At 46.0% G+C, this 18,513-nt stretch overlaps 2 protein-coding genes across 2 annotated transcripts in view; one reads left to right on the forward strand and one right to left on the reverse strand.

Moving 5' to 3' along the window:
* Positions 1-144: 144 nt before the first annotated feature.
* Positions 145-14,234, forward strand: ints9 (integrator complex subunit 9). Its single transcript, XM_012835650.3, has 17 exons — positions 145-283; positions 570-697; positions 1,018-1,078; positions 1,180-1,242; positions 1,511-1,650; positions 1,867-1,953; positions 2,812-2,932; positions 3,645-3,779; positions 4,081-4,192; positions 4,627-4,807; positions 5,396-5,456; positions 5,660-5,831; positions 6,843-6,967; positions 7,390-7,557; positions 7,932-8,030; positions 8,836-8,973; positions 13,806-14,234. The coding sequence occupies exons 1-17, from the start codon at positions 275-277 to the stop codon at positions 13,980-13,982; spliced, it is 1,977 nt and encodes a 658-aa protein (XP_012691104.1). The 5' UTR covers positions 145-274; the 3' UTR covers positions 13,983-14,234.
* A 1,416-nt stretch (positions 14,235-15,650) lies between these two features.
* Positions 15,651-18,513, reverse strand: part of extl3 (exostosin-like glycosyltransferase 3) — a 40,515-nt gene continuing 37,652 nt past the window's right edge. Inside the window, exon 7 of the mRNA XM_012835569.3 lies at positions 15,651-18,051. Within this exon, the coding sequence (XP_012691023.1) occupies positions 17,842-18,051 (210 nt within the window). The 3' untranslated portion in view covers positions 15,651-17,841. The remainder of the gene's footprint in view (positions 18,052-18,513) is intronic.

Raw genomic sequence — 18,513 nt, forward strand, 5'->3', positions numbered from 1 at the left:
CAGGAACACATTCACGATATTTATTTTGGCAGGTATCCTTACATTAAATACATGGCATTAAATAAACGTCATAAGATCGACATTACACTTTTTTTGTGAACAACGTCTCACATTGTTTAGAATATAATTGACTCCTCTTCCAAACTCCTTACCACTAGGAGGCCACAATGTACTTAGATGTGGAACTCACGACCAGTTGATACGAAGAAGAAGAAATAGACCAGAGGATTTTGACAATGAAGTTGAGCTAAACAGTTACAGTTAACGAATAAAAATGAAACTGGTGAGTTCTACACAGCTGCCTCCATTTGTGCTGTCCGTGTGTATTAAAATGTCAACGTGTTGGCCATATGTCACTGAAAAACATTTATCCCAGTTTAGTCTTGCAGTGTGTGCTATAACTTAGTTAGCTAGCAAGCTAATGTAGATAAAGTAAACGGGCTAACCATACATGCTGTAACGTATGTTATCACATCTTCAGTGCTCATTGCAACACTGCAGTAGTCATAACAGCGCTGTCAAGCGTGAACTAATTGGTCGTAATTGGCGCTGTATTATTCATCCTACAGTATTGTCTGTCTGGGCATCCGACGTTGCCTTGCAATGTCCTCAAGTTTAAGTCGACTACCATCATGCTGGATTGTGGGCTTGACACAACGTCTGTCCTTCAGTTCTTGCCTCTCCCGCTGGTCCACAGGTGAGGGGGCCCTACCAAGGCTCAGTGTTTTGTGTACATCAGTCTCAGGCTATGGTTATATGGGCTTTAGGTTTTGTTGTCCAGGAAGAAAACAAACAAACGAACAAAAAAAACTGCGATAATAATGCATAGAGTGAACATAACTATATATATATATCTTATGTATATGGAATGTTAACTATAATATATGTTATGATTGTGAGTCTAGATACATTTGTATACATTTTAACTATAACTGCTTTCAACATCTGTGGGGGGAAATAAAACCAGTAAGGATTTATAAGAAGAATTCTGTTCTTATTTGCTTTTTCAAAATGCAGCCAGCGGCTCTCCAAACTACCAGGCTGGGTGTCCAAAGATGGTGCGATAAACCTTGAGAAAGTAAGTCATCTAGAGATTTACCAAATATGACCGAATATTCAAAAATGATGGAAGATGCTAACCCTAGGAGAATCATGTGTACTTTACTTCTCTGATTTTAGGAACTAAAGGAATGCGCAGGGAGAGTTTTTGTTGATTCTCAACCAGAGTTCTGTCTTCCAGAGGTAAAATAATGGAACATATTTTCTATCAGGCTTTTCAAAATCAAATTGCATATATTATGTATTTCTATGTTTAACATGTATTTGATGTATCTGCAGAGTGTATGGATTTCCTTAAATCTTGTTATATTTACTGACCGTAACCTTAACTGTTATATTTCAAGACGGAAAGCTTTATAAGATTATTTCTTCTTTTTGACAGACTTAGTTTGCTGAGGTTCTGGTGCATGGCCTTGGTTGAGTTCAGATGTTTATTTGTCTCCATCTGTAGAAAGAGCTTCTGGACCTGTCCACCATAGACGTGATCCTGATCTCCAACTACCACTGTATGATGGCCTTGCCCTACATCACAGAACACACAGGCTTCACCGGAACAGTCTATGCCACAGAACCCACTCTACAAATTGGCAGGTATGGGGGTGAGAGACAGGGGAACGCATAGGTCTCTTGGATCACTATTTCTCTATCTATCTATCTATTTATTTATTAAGCTCTGTCTTTGCCTTTATCTCTCCCACTGCATTGCGCATGGTAATATATTCTTTCCCCCATGAGTTTTCTGTTCTTTGCTGATGGTTCTTCTTCTTCTCTTTATAGTTGCTGTGCTTGTTGTGGTTGTCTTTGCAGGTTACTGATGGAGGAGCTGGTCAACTTCATGGAGCGAGTGCCCAAGGCTCATTCTGCCACCTGCTGGAAGAACAAGGAAATTCAAAGGTAACTGAGCGCTTCTTGTGTGCGGCACGTAAAACAACAGCTCACTATGAATGTATCACATAACCCGGACCTGAACCATTATGGACTGATCTGCTGAAGACGGAGGCTAGAGAGGACAGTATTACTGTCAAGGTCATTGGGAGTATGAGAGAAACTATTGTGATATTGACAAAAATGAATTTTTTAAATGAAAAACCCATCATACTAGAACTCAGTTTGTTATGGTTTGCAGTTCCATTGTGGGTCGTGTGATGAAGTGACAGATTTCTGTTCCCGTTGTCATCTGAAACCCAACGTTGTCAGCTGATGTTGGGTAGAGTTTGACCGTCACTCACAATGTCTCTGGAAATTAACTTGGAAATGGAGACCCGTTGAGCATTAGATTAAAACAAGGGCACATCACACACAAAAACCTTGGAAATTGGAGTTTTGATCAAACTGTGTGTTTATATGTGTGTATGGCTCTGTTCGGATTAGTTTTACATGGTGAGGTGTGGAAGTTTCGTCATGCATGGCATGAGGATTGTCATCTCTCTGCACGATACATCCAGTCCGCTTACCAAACTAGCTTGATATTAGCTACCAAGTTGTGGAAATGTCATATCCAAGTGTGCAATCAATCTATACAATGTACATTGGATGTGGCAGAAGTGCTTAAATCGAGACGCCACTCCCATCTGTCATTTATACAGAGGTTTCTTGTACCGTGCGAATCAGCTATAAATATTACAGACCTCCTGTGTTAAAATTACTCCACTTTCCCATGTAAAGTAATTCTGTCTGAATAGGGCTTATGTGTGTTTACGCGTGTGTGTGTGTGTGTGTGTGTGTGTGTGTGTGTGTGGGTGTGTGACCTAGACTGCTCCCCAGTCCTCTGAAGGACGCCCAGGACGTGTGGGCATGGAAGCGATGCTACAGCATGCAGGAGGTGAACTCGGCCCTCAGCAGGGTGCAGCTGGTGGGCTACTCACAGAAAGTGGTGAGTGAGTTTCAGCCACTCCTTCTCTTTTCCCTGTTCCTATTTCACATTTTCGCTGTCCTGCTGTCAACAGAAACCAACAGGAGCGTGGCTTTGTTAGGCGTCACGCAGAACGGCACAGCCAAACCGCTGACAGATCTCCCATGGAAATGCCATTCTGTATGTCTCAGATTACTAGATGGTTGTTGCTGAACGTGCGCTCTGACACTCACAGGGAAACTGGCTGTGGAGTGATGCGATGATGTCGCTCCTTAAATGATCAGTAGACACTGCCGTTATGAATACTCATTATGAAAGCCATTATGAATACTCGTTATGAAAGCCGTTATGAATACTCGTTATGAAAGCCGTTATGAATACTCGTTATCAAAGCCGTTATGAACACTCATGATCCACCCATGGTCCACTTCTAGAGCTGCCTTGCATTTATGCTTTGGCCTACAAAGCTGGTACAACTGAGCTGAATAGCTATTTGTGTGTCATTTACTCTTGGATATTTGATCTGCTAAATTCATTAATGTATTAACAAAAGGTGATCACTCCTGTGACTTATACTTCTTTATGGATGCCTAGCTCTTCTCTTAATTAATTCACAAGCACATCATAAACTGTAGGGTAGCTGGAGGTGAAGTAGCATTTACTTGTGAATCTGAGTTATGGGTTTCATGAAGCCTGATAACTCTATCTTATGTTTCTGCTTCGGTCACTCCAGGAGCTGTTTGGAGCAGTGCAGGTCACACCCCTAAGCTCTGGCTATTCATTGGGCAGCTCCAACTGGATCATCCAATCACATTACGAGAAAGTGTCATACGTGTCAGGATCATCTCTCCTCACCACACATCCTCAGGTGAAGCCCTACCATCTGATTCTTCCACTGAGGAATTTCACAAATGCCTTTTCCATGTGTCCGAATACACAACCTTGTAATTAACTCGGTCCTTACTTTGCTCTTTGAATGTAGGAATTGGCAGAATGTACAAGTTATGTACCGCTCTCAAATCTGTCCAACCTCAATTGTCAAACATTCTTTTCATGCACATCTGCTTGTCCGCGGTCATCAATATTTTTACACACTGCCTTGCAAATGCGGAGTATCTCGATCTCTCAGTACGTTTATAAAATATATGTGTGTTTTATTGTTTTTCTAGCCAATGGACCAGAGCTCTTTGAAGAACAGTGACGTGCTCATTCTAACAGGCCTCACACAGATCCCCACGGCCAACCCAGACGGCATGCTGGGAGAGTTCTGCAGTAACCTGGGTGAGTGAACTCCCCTCAATTCTTCTCATTCTTCTCTCCTCTCCCCCTACCTCTTACCTTTTTATCTGCCTCGTTCTTGTGCCTATCCCTATTTGTTTTCACCCTCTACCTGCTTCTCTCCTCCTCCCTCTCTTCATCCCTTCCACATTGTCCTCTGTCTGTCTGTCTCTCTCTCTTTCTCTCTCTTTTCCCCCTGTCTTCCTTCTCTCTCGCAAACGTAAATGGTGTATAAACAAGGGTCTGATTTCAGTCGTTGATAATGGTAACCTGCTAATTAATTAAGGGTTTTTTCCCCTATGGTATTGGTGTAGTTGAGGTGTGGCTAGATAGAAGCCTTTTTTAAGGTGTACTTGATCCATCATTGATCATCATTCAATACAGGTTTTTTTTAAAGTCTCTCTCGATCTCTTTCTCTCTCTCTCTCTCTCTCTCAGCCATGACCATCCGTGCTGGTGGTAATGTGCTGGTGCCCTGCCACTCCTCGGGGGTGATTTACGACCTACTGGAGTGCCTCTACCAGTTCATGGACTCGGCCAACCTAGGCACCGCGCCCTTCTACTTCATCTCGCCCGTCGCCAACAGCTCACTCGAGTTCTCCCAGATCTTTGCCGAGTGGTGAGCACCACGGAGATCTATGGTTCTCACTTATTAAGTTCCACAGTAGACTCTCCAACTATTACATATTATTTTAGGGTTTATATTTATATATAGGGTTCATATTCACCTGCTGAATAATTCAATGTGAATGACATTTTTTACATTCATTCCTTGTTTGTGATGGTCTACCCGCCGTCAGAGATCAGTTGTAGCTCTATGCTGACTGTAGTGAAGGGAGAGAGCAGTCACCTCATCTGGCCTCGAACCCGGTTGTACCAAACCCGCACCCTGACCGCGACGACAAAGAGCCAGGCTCGTGGTAGGGCAGTCAGAGCGCATACGCAATTGTAGTGCCGGCACTCCGTCACACTGCCCTCCCCTTTGGGAAGGACGCCCATGTGCTCCACGCACAGTGTTGAAAAATGGGCACAATGTCGAGGTGGGGCGGCTCTCGTGGAGAAGTTAGTTGCAGTTAGGGACTTGACAGAGTTTACTGTCAGGGATGTATGACCATGTGCTAATTGAGAATGGATCTGTCTGTCTAGTTACCTCTCATGTTCTTTCTCTCTCTCTCTCTCTCTCCATCTCTCTGTCGCTGTTTCTCAGGCTCTGTCAGAATAAGCAGTCTAAAGTTTACCTCCCTGAGCCACCCTTCCCCCATGCAGAGGTAAACCACCCTCATCCCACTTCACACACCAGCCTTTGTTCTTCTCTCTCTCTGTCTATACCTCAACCCTCTATCCTCTGATGTCTCTCACTTTCTCCCTCTTGAACGTTGGTTCCCTATGTATGCTTCTTCTAAGAAAACACACACACACACACACACACACACACACACACACTAACTCTCACTTTATGACTTATGCCCAGCTGGTCCAGACCAACAAGCTGAAGCACTACCCCAGCATCCACGGTGACTTCAGCAGCGAGTTCCGGCAGCCGTGCGTGGTGTTCACAGGCCACCCGTCCCTGCGCTTCGGTGATGTGGTCCACTTCATGGAGCTGTGGGGCAAGTCCGGCCTCAACACCATCATCTTCACCGGTCAGCACTTACAACCGTTCACAGCAACATCCATACTTACAGCCCACAGCAACATCCGTAGTTACAGCCCACAGCAACATCCCTAGTAACAGCCCACAGCAACATCCATACTTACAGTCCACAGCAACATCCATACTTACAGCCCACAGCAACATCCATACTTACAGCCCACAGCAACATCCATACTTACAGCCCACAGCAACATCCATAGTTACAGTCCACAGCAACATCCATAGTTACAGTCCACAGCAACATCCATAGTTACAGTCCACAGCAACATCCCTAGTTACAGTCCAAAGCAACATCCCTAGTTACAGTCCACAGCAACATCCCTAGTTACAGTCCACAGCAACATCCCTAGTTACAGTCCACAGCAACATCCCTAGTTACAGTCCACAGCAACATCCCTAGTTACAGTCCACAGCAACATCCCTAGTTACAGTCCACAGCAACATCCATAGTTACAGTCCACAGCAACATCCGTTGTTACCATCCACAGCAACATCCGTTGTTACCATCCACAGCAACATCCATAGTTACCATCCACAGCCACATCCCTAGTTACAGTCCACAGCAACATCTGAAGTTACAGTCCACAGCAACATCTGAAGTTACAGTCCACAGCAACATCTGAAGTTACAGCCCACAGCAACATCCCTAGTTACAGTCCACAGCAACATCCATAGTTACAGTCCACAGCAACACCCGTAGTTACAGTCTACAGCAACATCCATAGTTACCATCCACAGCAACATCCATAGTTACAGTCCACAGTAAGATCTGTAACAAAGTTTTCAGGACTGTCTAGAAAACTGGTTCAATCGGTGCAAGGAGCAGGGGCAGTAACTGTGTGTGTGTGTGTGTGTGTGTTGTGTGTGTGTGTGTGTGTGTGTGTGTGTGTGTGTGTGTGTTTCGTGTTGGGTGGGTGGGGTGGGTTACCAACATTATTCATGTTCTACATTAAACTCTGCTCTTATCTGTGTGTGTGTGTTCTCTTATCGATCGTCACAGAGCCAGACTTCTCGTATTTGGATGCGCTGGCCCCCTACCAGCCTCTGGCCATGAAGTGTGTGTACTGCCCCATCGACACACGCCTCAACTTCCACCAGGTGTCCAAGCTGCTGAAGGAGGTGCAGGTAGGTCCCCTCTGGCTCCTAAACCCCACGGATTCACCTGCTGGGAATACAGAGTAGGACAGACCCAATAGGAACTGTTTTCATTTAGTCTTTCAGTTACTGATGCTGTTATGTTTCTGCCTGTGTTGTCATCGTTTTCCTCTTCAAATTGTTCTGCTCATGTGATTACATTTCCATGCACACTTTATCCCTCTGTAAATATGACCACTTCCACTGTGCCTTTCATTAAGTGTCTGTTTAACTTCACCTCTGCATGGCTTTCAATCCCTGTGTGCCTTCTGGAACTCAGTCCTCTCTCCTCGCTCCCCTTGTGTCCTTTAAAACCTGTCACACGTTATGCCCTCTTCACTTATACTCTCAGTGCGTATTTCTTTGTTTCTCTCACTCTCTCTCTCCCTCTCTCTCTCCCTCCTTCTCTGTAGCCTCTGCATGTGGTGTGTCCGGAGCAATACACTCAGCCCCCCCCTTCTCAGTCCCACCGCTCGGACCTGATGCTGGAGCTGCAGCCGCCACCCATGTCCTACCGCCGCTGCGGCGTACTGGGCCTGCCCTTCAGGAGGAGATACGAACGCATCCAGATACTGCCTGAGGTGAGAGAGAGAGATGGAGAGAGAGAGAGAGAGATCGAGAGCGAGAATCAGAGAGATAGACAAAGAAATAGAGAGACAAAAAGAAATGGAACCAGGAAAGAGAGGTCGAATATAGGGAGGAGAGATGAAAACAGAGTGCGAGAGGAGGTTCGGTGGCCTGTCCACGCTGCTCCGTACTGGGCATACAGATTTCTGTGAGTTCCGCGGGGTTAGCAGTGGGTGGTGTATGGGCCGTATTAATGCGGGGCAGGATTATTGAGTTATTGAGCTCATAGCAAGGACATCGCTTCTCCATTCTGCCCAAATCAGTAGTGGCTCATGGGTACATTTCCCAAAGCTTTAACCCCCTCCCCCCCCTTCCGCCCTCCAAACAGCTTGCCAAGTCCCTGGTGCCCAGCGAGATTAAACCGGGCATCTCCGTGGCAACTGTATCGGCAGTTTTGCATTCCAAGGACAACAAGCACGTCCTTCAGGTGTGTGTGTTTTTGTGTGTGTGTGTGTATATGTGTCTGTGTTCGATGGGTTTTTGCTAAGATTGATTGCTTTGTGCCTGCGTGAGTCAGCACTGTGTGTGTGTGTGTGTGTGTGTGTGTGTGTGTCTCCACTCTGTGACTGCATACTCTGCATCCTTAACCATCCGTCTTTATGCTCCCTGCCCCTAATGCAGCCTCATACATAATGCACCTAATGAACACATACTACCTTTCTCTCCCGGCCAACCTTTCATCTTGATTTCTCTAACTAGGTTCCTAAAGTGTGTGTGCGTTTGTGTGTGTGTGTGTGTGTGTGTGTGTGTGTGTGTGTGTGTGTGTGTGTGTGTGTGTGTGTGTGTGTGTGTTGTACACCTGAGCTCAGCCATACATATCTGTCTCAGTCAGCACCACGAATTGCTTGTGTTAGTGGCTTTCACTATCTCCTGATGTTATCTTTCTCTCTAATCACGTATGCTATCATAGATTCTGCGTCTGTATTTTTGTATCTCTGTCCAACCCTGTCACTAGTGGTGTTCATATCTTAATATCTGACTTTGTCTGTTGCTGTGGAGGCAGTGAGTCATCCCTTGCATAGTCTATGTGTAAAGACGGGTTTGTATGTCTCTGTGTAGGCCATGCTTGTATTTAACTTTGTGTGTCAGTGTGGGCTGTGTTTGTATTTAACTGTGTGTGTCTGTGTGGGCTGTGTTTTGTATTTAACTGTGTGTGTCTGTGTGGGCTGTGTTTTGTATTTAACTGTGTGTGTGTGGGCTGTTTGTATGTAACTGTGTGTGTCTGTGTGCAGCCCGTACCAAAGCCCGCCCCGGCGCCCCCCACCAAGAAGCGGAAGCGTGTCCAGGAGGAGCCCCCTGAGTGCCTCGCCCCCAAGCCCCTCCTGAGCGGAGCCGTGCCCCTCGAGGCCTTCCTGGCCGCCCTGCACAAGGTGAGTGGCAGCACGGACAACCAATCACAGCGCAGTCAGATATATCCGGTCACAGCTGCAGCCAATGAGGTGCTGTCTATCCTTGCGGTGTTTGTTTTTGACTTGAATGCCCAGAGGGGAAGAGAAGAGGTCTGTGTGAGAGTGCAGACCACTTTGTGTCACTTTTGATGATGGTACACACAGTGTCATGTCTCCATAACCTTGCTCTGGAACACGATACCATGGGTGAATGGAGCATGACTTGCCATTCTGATTCAAGAAAAGTGCAGTAGCATGTTGCCAGAGGTGAGATTCTGACCGAGTTGTGAATAACTGCACGGTACAAATATGCCGTAGGTTATTCAATGAACCACCATTCGGGTGATACAAGATGCAGGACATAACCCCCCCCCCACACACACACATTTACACATGTATGCCTCAATGCATTTCCCATCATACAATAGTATTTGTAGCATCCAAGCTCTCTGATCTAAAATGAGAACATGTCCTGCTTAACTTGAAAACAGAGTTAAAATAACACACACTCATACCAAACAACCTCTTGCTCAGGCTTAATGAAGGAGCGCTGTTCACGTTGAAAAATGAACACAGTAGAAAATCAGGCTAAGATGAATGAAGGGGTGATCTTAAGTGAAGGAGCTTTGGAGGAAAAGTAAACTGCACAGGAGAGAATAATGTCTCTGAGTATACTGAGTGCAGCAGCATCTCAAACAGGACTCTTAATTTGCCTCTCTGTCCCACCAGCCTTGATCTGGCCGGTTGCCACGGTCGCACTTGGAGTATTGATCAAACACTAATTAAACAGGAAGTAAAATGCTTCCCGCTGTTTTTTTTTTTTTTTTTTACCCCCTCATGCAGCCATTTTTTTTTAAAGGACGCAGAGAATTAGATGCTGGAGCCACACAGCAGTACTTAGAGGGTGCTCAACTCTCTCTCTCTCACACACACACACACACACACATACACACATTACCTCTGCCCGTACTTCAGGAGTTCCAGACTTAGTCAACACACACACTCCTAATCTCACATTTGCACTCTCTCACACACACAGTCATGATTTTTCTGTCTCTCTCTCTCTCTCTCTCTCTCTCTCTCTCTCTCTCTGTCACACACTCACGCTCTCTTTCTTTTTCTGTCAGTCTGTCAGTCTCTCTCTCTCTCTCTCTCACACACACACACACACACACACACACACACATCCAAACTCAAAGACATGAGTGATTGGGAGAGTGTGTAATCATTTGAGTGTGTAATCACAAATCATCAAACACACACACACACACACACTCTTTTTCTCACTCACACAGAAGGGGCCTCACGCTTTGATCACACACACTGACGCACTTGCTGCTGCCCGTCCCAAGGTTACCCCTGCGTGGCGTTAATTAGATGCCCTTTGAAGGGGGTAGTTTTATTGCCAGCGCAGCACTTTCCCTTCCTTCCTCATCAGGGTGGAGAAGTTTCCAGCCCTCTCTGCATACTCATGCTGGTGGAGGGAGGGGAGATGAATTCTTCTCCTCTTCCTTCTTCTTCTTCTTCTTCTTCTTCTTCTTCTTCTTCTTCCTCTCCCCGCTTCATTCTTGCTTTCTTCTGCAGCAGAGCAGACTAGAAGTCAAATTAAACTTTCTCTCTCTTCCCTCTGCGTATATGTTTGAGTAGAGGACATTAGTGTGTGTGTGTGTGTGTGTGTGTGTGTGTGTGTGTGTGTGTGTGTGTGTGTGTGTGAGAGAGAGAGAGACAGACTTTGTTTTATGTTTTACCATAAGCTCATCTCTGCTGCAGGACCAGCTTACAAGGAAACACTCTCTCCATGACTACTTGTTTGAAGCAGTTGGACAGGTTCCTGTTATGCAGTAGAAGCACATTATTATTAGTTAATAGGAGGCTGAACTGCGAGCAGGATTCTATTTGTTTCTCACATTGCGGCCTTAGCCTCAGAACCATGAGCAGGCCTTAGCCTCAGAACCATGAGCAGGCCTTAGCCTCAGAACCATTACCAGGCCTTAGCCTCAGAACCATTACCAGGCCTTAGCCTCAGAACCATGAGCAGGCCTTAGCCTCAGAACCATGAGCAGGCCTTAGCCTCAGAACCATTACCAGGCCTTAGCCTCAGAACCATGAGCAGGCTTTAGCCTCAGAACCATGAGCAGGCCTTAGCCTCAGAACCATGAGCAGGCCTTAGCCTCAGAACCACAAGCAGGCCTTAGCCTCAGAACCATTACCAGGCCTTAGCCTCAGAACCATGAGCAGGCCTTAGCCTCAGAACCATGAGCAGGCTTTAGCCTCAGAACCATGAGCAGGCCTTAGCCTCAGAACCATGAGCAGGCCTTAGCCTCAGAACCATTACCAGGCCTTAGCCTCAGAACCATTACCAGGCCTTAGCCTCAGAACCATGAGCAGGCCTTAGCCTCAGAACCTGAGCAGGCCTTAGCCTCAGAACCATGAGCAGGCTTTAGCCTCAGAACCATGAGCAGGCCTTAGCCTCAGAACCATGAGCAGGCTTTAGCCTCAGCAGACCTCTGCTGTTCTTTCATGTCTTGTTTTTAAACGTCTCTCTCTCTCTCTCTCTCCTTCTTCCTCGTCTCTCTCCCTCTCTCCTTCTTCCTCTTCTCTCTCTTTCTCTTTCTCTCTTTCCCTCTTTCCTTCTTCCTCTTTGTAGGTTTCATGACTCTGTGCAGTCATCCCCACCCACTAGCCCCCCTTGCCTCTCTCAGGGTGTGTCTGCATTGGGGGAGGGGGTGGGGTGGGAGGGGCGATACGTCTTTGAAACACTACTGCGCATATGAAAGTGTGGAGCCACATATAAATGTACTGGGTCTTTTCATTGGGTCTAATGGGAACAGTCTGCAATGCCAGACTGACTGCTTTTATACTTCCCTTCTCAGAAAATGTCTGCCAAGCACAATCTGCACAGACTGATGAGACTTCAATAATTTAGCTTTTTCATGTGTTTCAAATAATGTATTTACTATTCACAGTAGATGGTGGGAAAAGGTGTGAGCCCTTTGGCTCTTTCATTTAGTAATTATCGGAACCTCTTTGGGCAGCAAACACCCTTTCTCCAGTCATATCTAAATGCTCAGGATTCGCCTAGATGGTCAGTGGCTATAAGGACTTTTAGACCATTCCTAGTTTTCCTCATTTCAGAAAAATCAACTCTTTCATTCTGAGATAACTCACCGGGGCACGCAAATGTGAGACATGTCCCAGCATCCTTATTGGGTTAAAGTGAAGAGGAAATGACATTTCTCTCCGTCCGTTCTGTTCTTAATCCACTCCTGCGTCAGTCTGCTCTTACATTCTTTTCCTGCCGTGATTTAATATCCAGGCCCATAATACAATATATGCAGCCCAAAACCCCGCCCCGCGTGCGTGCGCGCGTGCGTCTTTCAGAATAGGTTTAGAGGGGTGTGCGTTCCAAGGGTGTGTTCTTTGGTGGACATGTGAGAAAAGTCACTCGTGCAAGACATCCCAGGATGTTCAATAAGAAAATAGGTTTGGAATATGATGCCCCTTAACAGTTCTTGTTCTGTTCAGCAGCTGTGAGGAAGATTTCGTTTTTAAAGAGGTTATTGCTACTAAAGAAGATTGTTCTAGGAGTCCATTACCATGCCTCTACCGTGGATTGTGGACGTTGTAATGTAAAAACTTAAAGGTATGCAAATGGTATTGCTGTGACATGAGAAACATTTGGGAAGTTTCATGTTGGGCAGATTGTGGATTTTTGTTATCGTCATGGAAACAAGAATGTTATATGAAGAAATGCAAATCCCTGTGTCCAGCTAGTTCCAAAGCATGCGCAGACCTGCTTTACTGCATTCAGATTTAAGAACGTTTCCCCATGATAGTTAGACGTCTCTATTTTGTGTTCTGGTCTTACCCTCCTATCTCCAGTAGTTTGTCGCCATTCGAGGCTATTTTCATTCATGAATAACCCTCAAGAGTTTTTGCCTCCATATTTGAACAGCTCTACGTTAGACCATTAACCTTTTTAAACCCCCCAAGAGTGTTTGCTTCTCACCTCAGAAACACCTGGGCTCTTAAGCCTTAAGCCTCCTCTGCGCTAAAAGCCTCTTTCTCTGCTGCAGTGGAGAACAGCAGCGCTGAGACGTAGGCACTCCAGGCCCCTGTGAAAAGAGAGCGGGGGAGTCATTTATTATCCGACGGCTCACTAAAGACATTAACTCCAGGGGTAACGAGGGGCGCGCAGCCCTGGAAAGCGTCCCCTGCCACCACTCAATTCCCTGCTACCAACCCTCTCCGCCTGGAGAATCCAGTTAGGGATTTTTGTGCCGCTAAGTCAGACAGTGAAATGAATTGCTCCGTAGGAAGAGGAGAAGAGAGGGCGTAATGCACATGGGAAGAGTGATTCTGAGTGCTGAACAGACGAGACTTCTTTAAGAATGTGAGGAGGTGCAGACGGAACGGACGGATGTGAAGAATGTTCCGGCGGAATTAAGGGAGTTAGTAATGGCATGCGGGTGGTAAGTGGTCGTAATGTGTTCTCAATTTAAAAACGACTGCCTCTGACAACTACAGAGGAGAGAGTGAGGGTTGTTGTGCTAGATAAGCGTCAAACGAGTAACATGTTTAGATTAAACCAGACAGAGCTGTGATGCTTTGTGATTTTGGTGGGGAGAGAACGGGTGTAAAAAGTAGTGCAGATGTAGCATTACCATACAATGCTTTTCTTTGCGCCATAACACTGCTGTGTATGATGTGCTTTGTGGTGGGGTTTGCAAGCCGCTGGGGGGGGGGCAAGGGCAGAGAATACACACTAAATGAAAACCAACACCTTCACCCCCCCCCCCTTCCTCTTTTCACAGCATGGCATTGTGGAGGTAAAGGTGGAGGAGACCCCAGATGGGCACATACTGCATCTCCAGGCGGAGGACGCGCTCATCCAGCTGGAGGAGGACGGCACGCACATCGTCTGCGACAACAACGAGCCGCTACGCACCGCTCTACGAGACCTGGTGCTGCGTTTCCTGCAAAAGTTCTAGAACTTCTGAAACCTCTGCATGGGACATTAGTGCCGTTTCGGAACGTGTGAGGTCTGCTACTGACCAGGTCTGGACCAAGGGCACCAAGGATACCTCTGTCTGTTTCACAACTGTGTTTTAATTTCTTATCATGCCATGTAAGGTACATGTTTTAGGAAAGGATCCTGTGTATGTTTCCCCCTTTTTACAGGCCAGTGTATAGAAGAAAATACTGTGTATCCTCTTGTAATAAAAAAAAAAAAAAAAAAAAAACGTTTGGTCTTTTGGTGTAACTATATTGCTGTATTGAGCTGTAGTGAGAATAGGTTGTTGAGAACTTTATTTTGCAGTGAGTTTTTTTTGGCCAGTTAGTCATGCTTAAATTTCACCAGCAGAGGGCAGAATTGAGACAGTAGAGGTGTTCTCCGACCACAGATGGAAAGCAATGTACGCACGTAGACAAGGCTGTTTAAATTTTTATTTCTTTAGGTAGTGAGTTTGGCAGTAACTGGGTGGTAAAGGTGGGACCGAGAGACTTTGAGTAGCGTACACAGGGACAAAAGTTGAACCAGTGAAGCAGTATTTGCAAGCTGGTCTAATTAAGTGTTAATTGTGCGCGCTCATCTACCTGAAAGTACGCCGGGTCTGTAGCCTTCGCTACAATATTAACCAGTTAAAACGTTGACGGAATAATCAGACTTAAATCCAAGAAGTCATCTCGGATAAATGCAAATGGTCTCATGTCGACAGAGCCCCCCCATTTAAATCCATGCGGAGGGGCGTTGAGTGCCGACACCTCACTGTCATGTTATGAGGCATATGGCCACTCGGACTTCAAGGTCCCTGATAACCGAAACCATGGTAAATGAGCCACAAGCGACACCCCAGCTGTAGATATTGGCCATTTCATGGGGTCATCCACGATTGGCTGGATCCATCAAAATGCTCTCTTGGGGCCATGATGTGACCGCAACATCACTTACAATCGCAGAGGCTAGCCCTGACAATAATAGAATGTAAGACTGCTGGTAGAATTGGGCTACTTTAGCTTTGGTTGAAGGTCGGACGTAGCCTGCAAATAATGAAATGTCCTTTCCCCTTTCCCAGTGCTGGGAACAAGCTGCCCAGCTCTGGGACTCTCTGGCCTTCACCGAGGGGTGTGGTAGGCAGCACAGCCTCCTCTTTGAATGATGTCAGTATGTTCAGGCACAACAGTTTCTTTCCCTCTCTCACTAATTCCTTCGTCTTCTCCCTCTCTTGGATCCGTAGTGCCACAGCCACACCAAATAACTGACGACAGTGTTTTTCCATCGACAGCCGACGTGAAAGAGACTGATTTATCAATAAATAAATAAAAACGAATTTATTAAAATTATAGCCAGTCATGCTTTCAGCTTTCAATTATTTCATTGGAGTTAGCAGTCAATAGACCTCAACAGATAGCGGTCAATACACATCAACGGATATTTTCAGTTTGATTGTGAGAGACGAAGTTTAGGACAGTCACAAATTCAACACACATCATTTTTTAAACAATATGGAGGACTTTAATGTTTTACTTGGGCAGGCGTTCCATGATCAGTTATTTTAGTATTACCTGTGGGTATTTTTCCAGGACTGGACCTGTTTGTGTAGCAGTAGTGGGATGGGTGAGTGTGTTTGACTGTGTGTGTTTGGAGGGGGGGGGGGGGGGGGGGGTTGCTGGAGGGAGGGGGCAGCTGAAAAGAACCAGCTGCGCCACTGTTCCCCTCTGGGCAAATGAGGTGTTGGGGAAGGATGACCTAGCTACCTTTGTTTCTCAGCAAGGTACAGTACATGAAGACAGGGAGAATGCAGTTCAGGTAAAACATTTCTACTGGGAGTTGAGGAGCCCATTGTTGTTTTTGTATCTGACTTTACCCTCTTTGCAGTACAGAGTTATTTGCAGTATAGTTATTTTGGGGGTTCCATTCTGAACACGACAATAGATCCTGCTTTCCAGTCAGTGATGGGGGTGAGGTGGGGGCATTTGGGTCATCCACTGATCTTGCATTAAAAGCAAATAATATTCTTTGACCTGAAATGGTGGCTAAATAATTAGCAAGTCCAATCGTTACATTTTGTTGACCCCTTAGCGCTATTAGTCTAAGGATTTCTGGCCAAGGACCCTGCCAATATCAATGAATGTATATGACAAATGTAGAGTTGATTGACAGGAACTACACCAACCACACCTTTCACATGATGTAAAACAAACTTAACCAAAATACAAGATCTTACTGCATCTGAAACCCAACAACTTCACAGAACCAGAGGCAGAAGCCATCAAACCCCTTCCTCTTCAAAGGGCAGGGCTCTGATCTGGTGAGTCATGGGTGAAATTAAACCGTCCTGAGTGGGGGAGTTAGCTTCCGAGCTGATGAATGGGCCAGGGAGAATGAGGGAGAGGGGTGGACTGTGTTTATAGAGGAGAACAACCCCCACCACCTCCCCACTCTTAACCATACAGAATCTCATCAGTGGCATTTACAGCATCAGCAGTACCAGTACCTGTCCAGTCAGATAATACAGGTAGGGAAAGAGGGAGATGTGGGCGAGAGAGAGAGAGAGAGAGAGGGAGGGATAGCAAGAGAAGCAGGGAGAGAGGCTCTGCAAAGAGGTGATGTTTAGTGGAAAAGACAAGTGAGAGAACCGGTGGGGAGGGGAGGATGGTACATAAGCCAAATTACCCTCAGTGTCTAAATCTGGTTGACATTCTTCATTTCATTACATTACCGGCTGTCTTGTCAAATGGGGAAATGGAGGAGAAGAAAAAATGAGATTCTGGCAGCGTGTTTCTTTCTTTTTTTTCTTTTCTCCCCATATCCCCCACGGTTGAGCACCTCCGCTTCCTCCTCCTCCTCCTCCTTCTTCTTCTTAAGCTTGTGCAACTCTAGGTTAAGAATGCTGGAATGCTGGGCTATGAAGCCACACATCAGGAGAATCTCAGTCAGGAGAAGAACAGGTGTAACAACGTTCCTGATATCTACAGGAAACTTGTATCTTTATGATGCTGGGCAGGTAAGGGAAGGATGCTTCATTTCTCCATTTGTTTGAAAGTGACTGTGTAGTGAATACTGAAAGGTGTTGACCAGAGGAAGTGGTGGGGCGAGGGGGAGGGGGGGGGGGTTGTTCGAGGCAGGGTCTGTGATTCCGTTACACACGCGCACACACACACATCGTATTACATGAAGAAACACCACATACAAACATAATCTTCACCAAGTAAGACCCATCATCAGTGCTTTTTCATATACAAGTAGAATATATAAAATCATAACACGACCTTTAAAAAAAAAAGAAGAAAAAAAAAAGTAGCAGTTCCGAGTGCATCGCTGCAGTCCATCTGTCCTTGCACTCGTTTTTCTCCCAAGATCCTTTGCTGCATATCCCAGAGGAGGCCTGTCCAGACCTCTGACCTCACAGAGTGAGCTGGATCTGAGGTCACAGTCTCATGCTGTGTCAGTTTAAATGCTCAGTTGTCCGTGTCGGGTCAATTCTACAATCCGTTTAGTGTGTTGACTGGCTTGGTTACGCCAGAAAAAGAGAGTCAAGTGGTGCAAATGCAAAACTGTAGTGGTTGCCGATGGGAACACACACAAGCGAACACGAGAAGGAAGAAAAAAAAAAGAAGGCAACAAAACACAACCAGAAAACACGAAATAATTTTTTTTTTTCCTGATTGGCAGCAGTTTCTTTTCTTGTCCTATATTACAGTTCCCAGTATAGGCAAAGAGTCTGTGAACGTCCCTCGCGTAGAACGATTAAGTCCTGTATGCGCCCCTGCTCGTTTGTTCCGTACCAAAGGAAAACTCCATCCACCACCCACTGCAGCGGTTCTCCTCTGCAGTGACCACGCGTGCTAGATGAACTTGAAGCACTTGGTCTTGTCGTGGGGCAGGCGCGTCTTGAAAAGCACAGAGTCCACGCGGAACTGCGTGTAGAGCAGGGGCATGTAGCCGTACACCTTCACGAAGAAGTTGATGCACTTGTGCCGCTCGTGGAAGTGCGAGTCGTCGTGCGACAGCGCCTGGGGGCACCCGGGGCAACGGAACGTCCAGCGAGAGGTCACCTGAGGGGAGAAGAGAGAGCAAGAATGTGTTACATGTATGCTCTCGTTTATGTTATGTCTTATACAGTAATAGTAATATAGATTTGTCTGGGCGAAGAGAAAAACAGAGAAAAAGGTGGAAGGGGGAAAGGAGAGACAAAGGAAAGAAAGGTAGGGTACCAGCATGTTGGGTTGTTTAGTTCTGTCTGTTCATGTTCAAATGCACATTGCTTTAGCGATTCTGTTAGACAGTAATATAGATTTGTCCGGGCGAAGAGAGAGAGAGAGAGAGAGAAAAAAGTGAAGAGAGCAGGAGAGACACAGGAAAGAAAGGTTGGGAAGGAGGCCAAGAGGGTTCCCTTTGACTAGACACATGATCAACATTATTAGAACCCTAACCCACACATCTACAAAGACAACAAATGCTTCCTGCACCTCATTTGCAATTGTGCCGTGTTTCTGCTCTCCTGCTCACAAAGAGGC

Source organism: Clupea harengus, chromosome 15 (genome assembly GCF_900700415.2).
Source record: "Clupea harengus chromosome 15, Ch_v2.0.2, whole genome shotgun sequence".
Lineage (NCBI taxonomy): Eukaryota > Metazoa > Chordata > Actinopteri > Clupeiformes > Clupeidae > Clupea > Clupea harengus.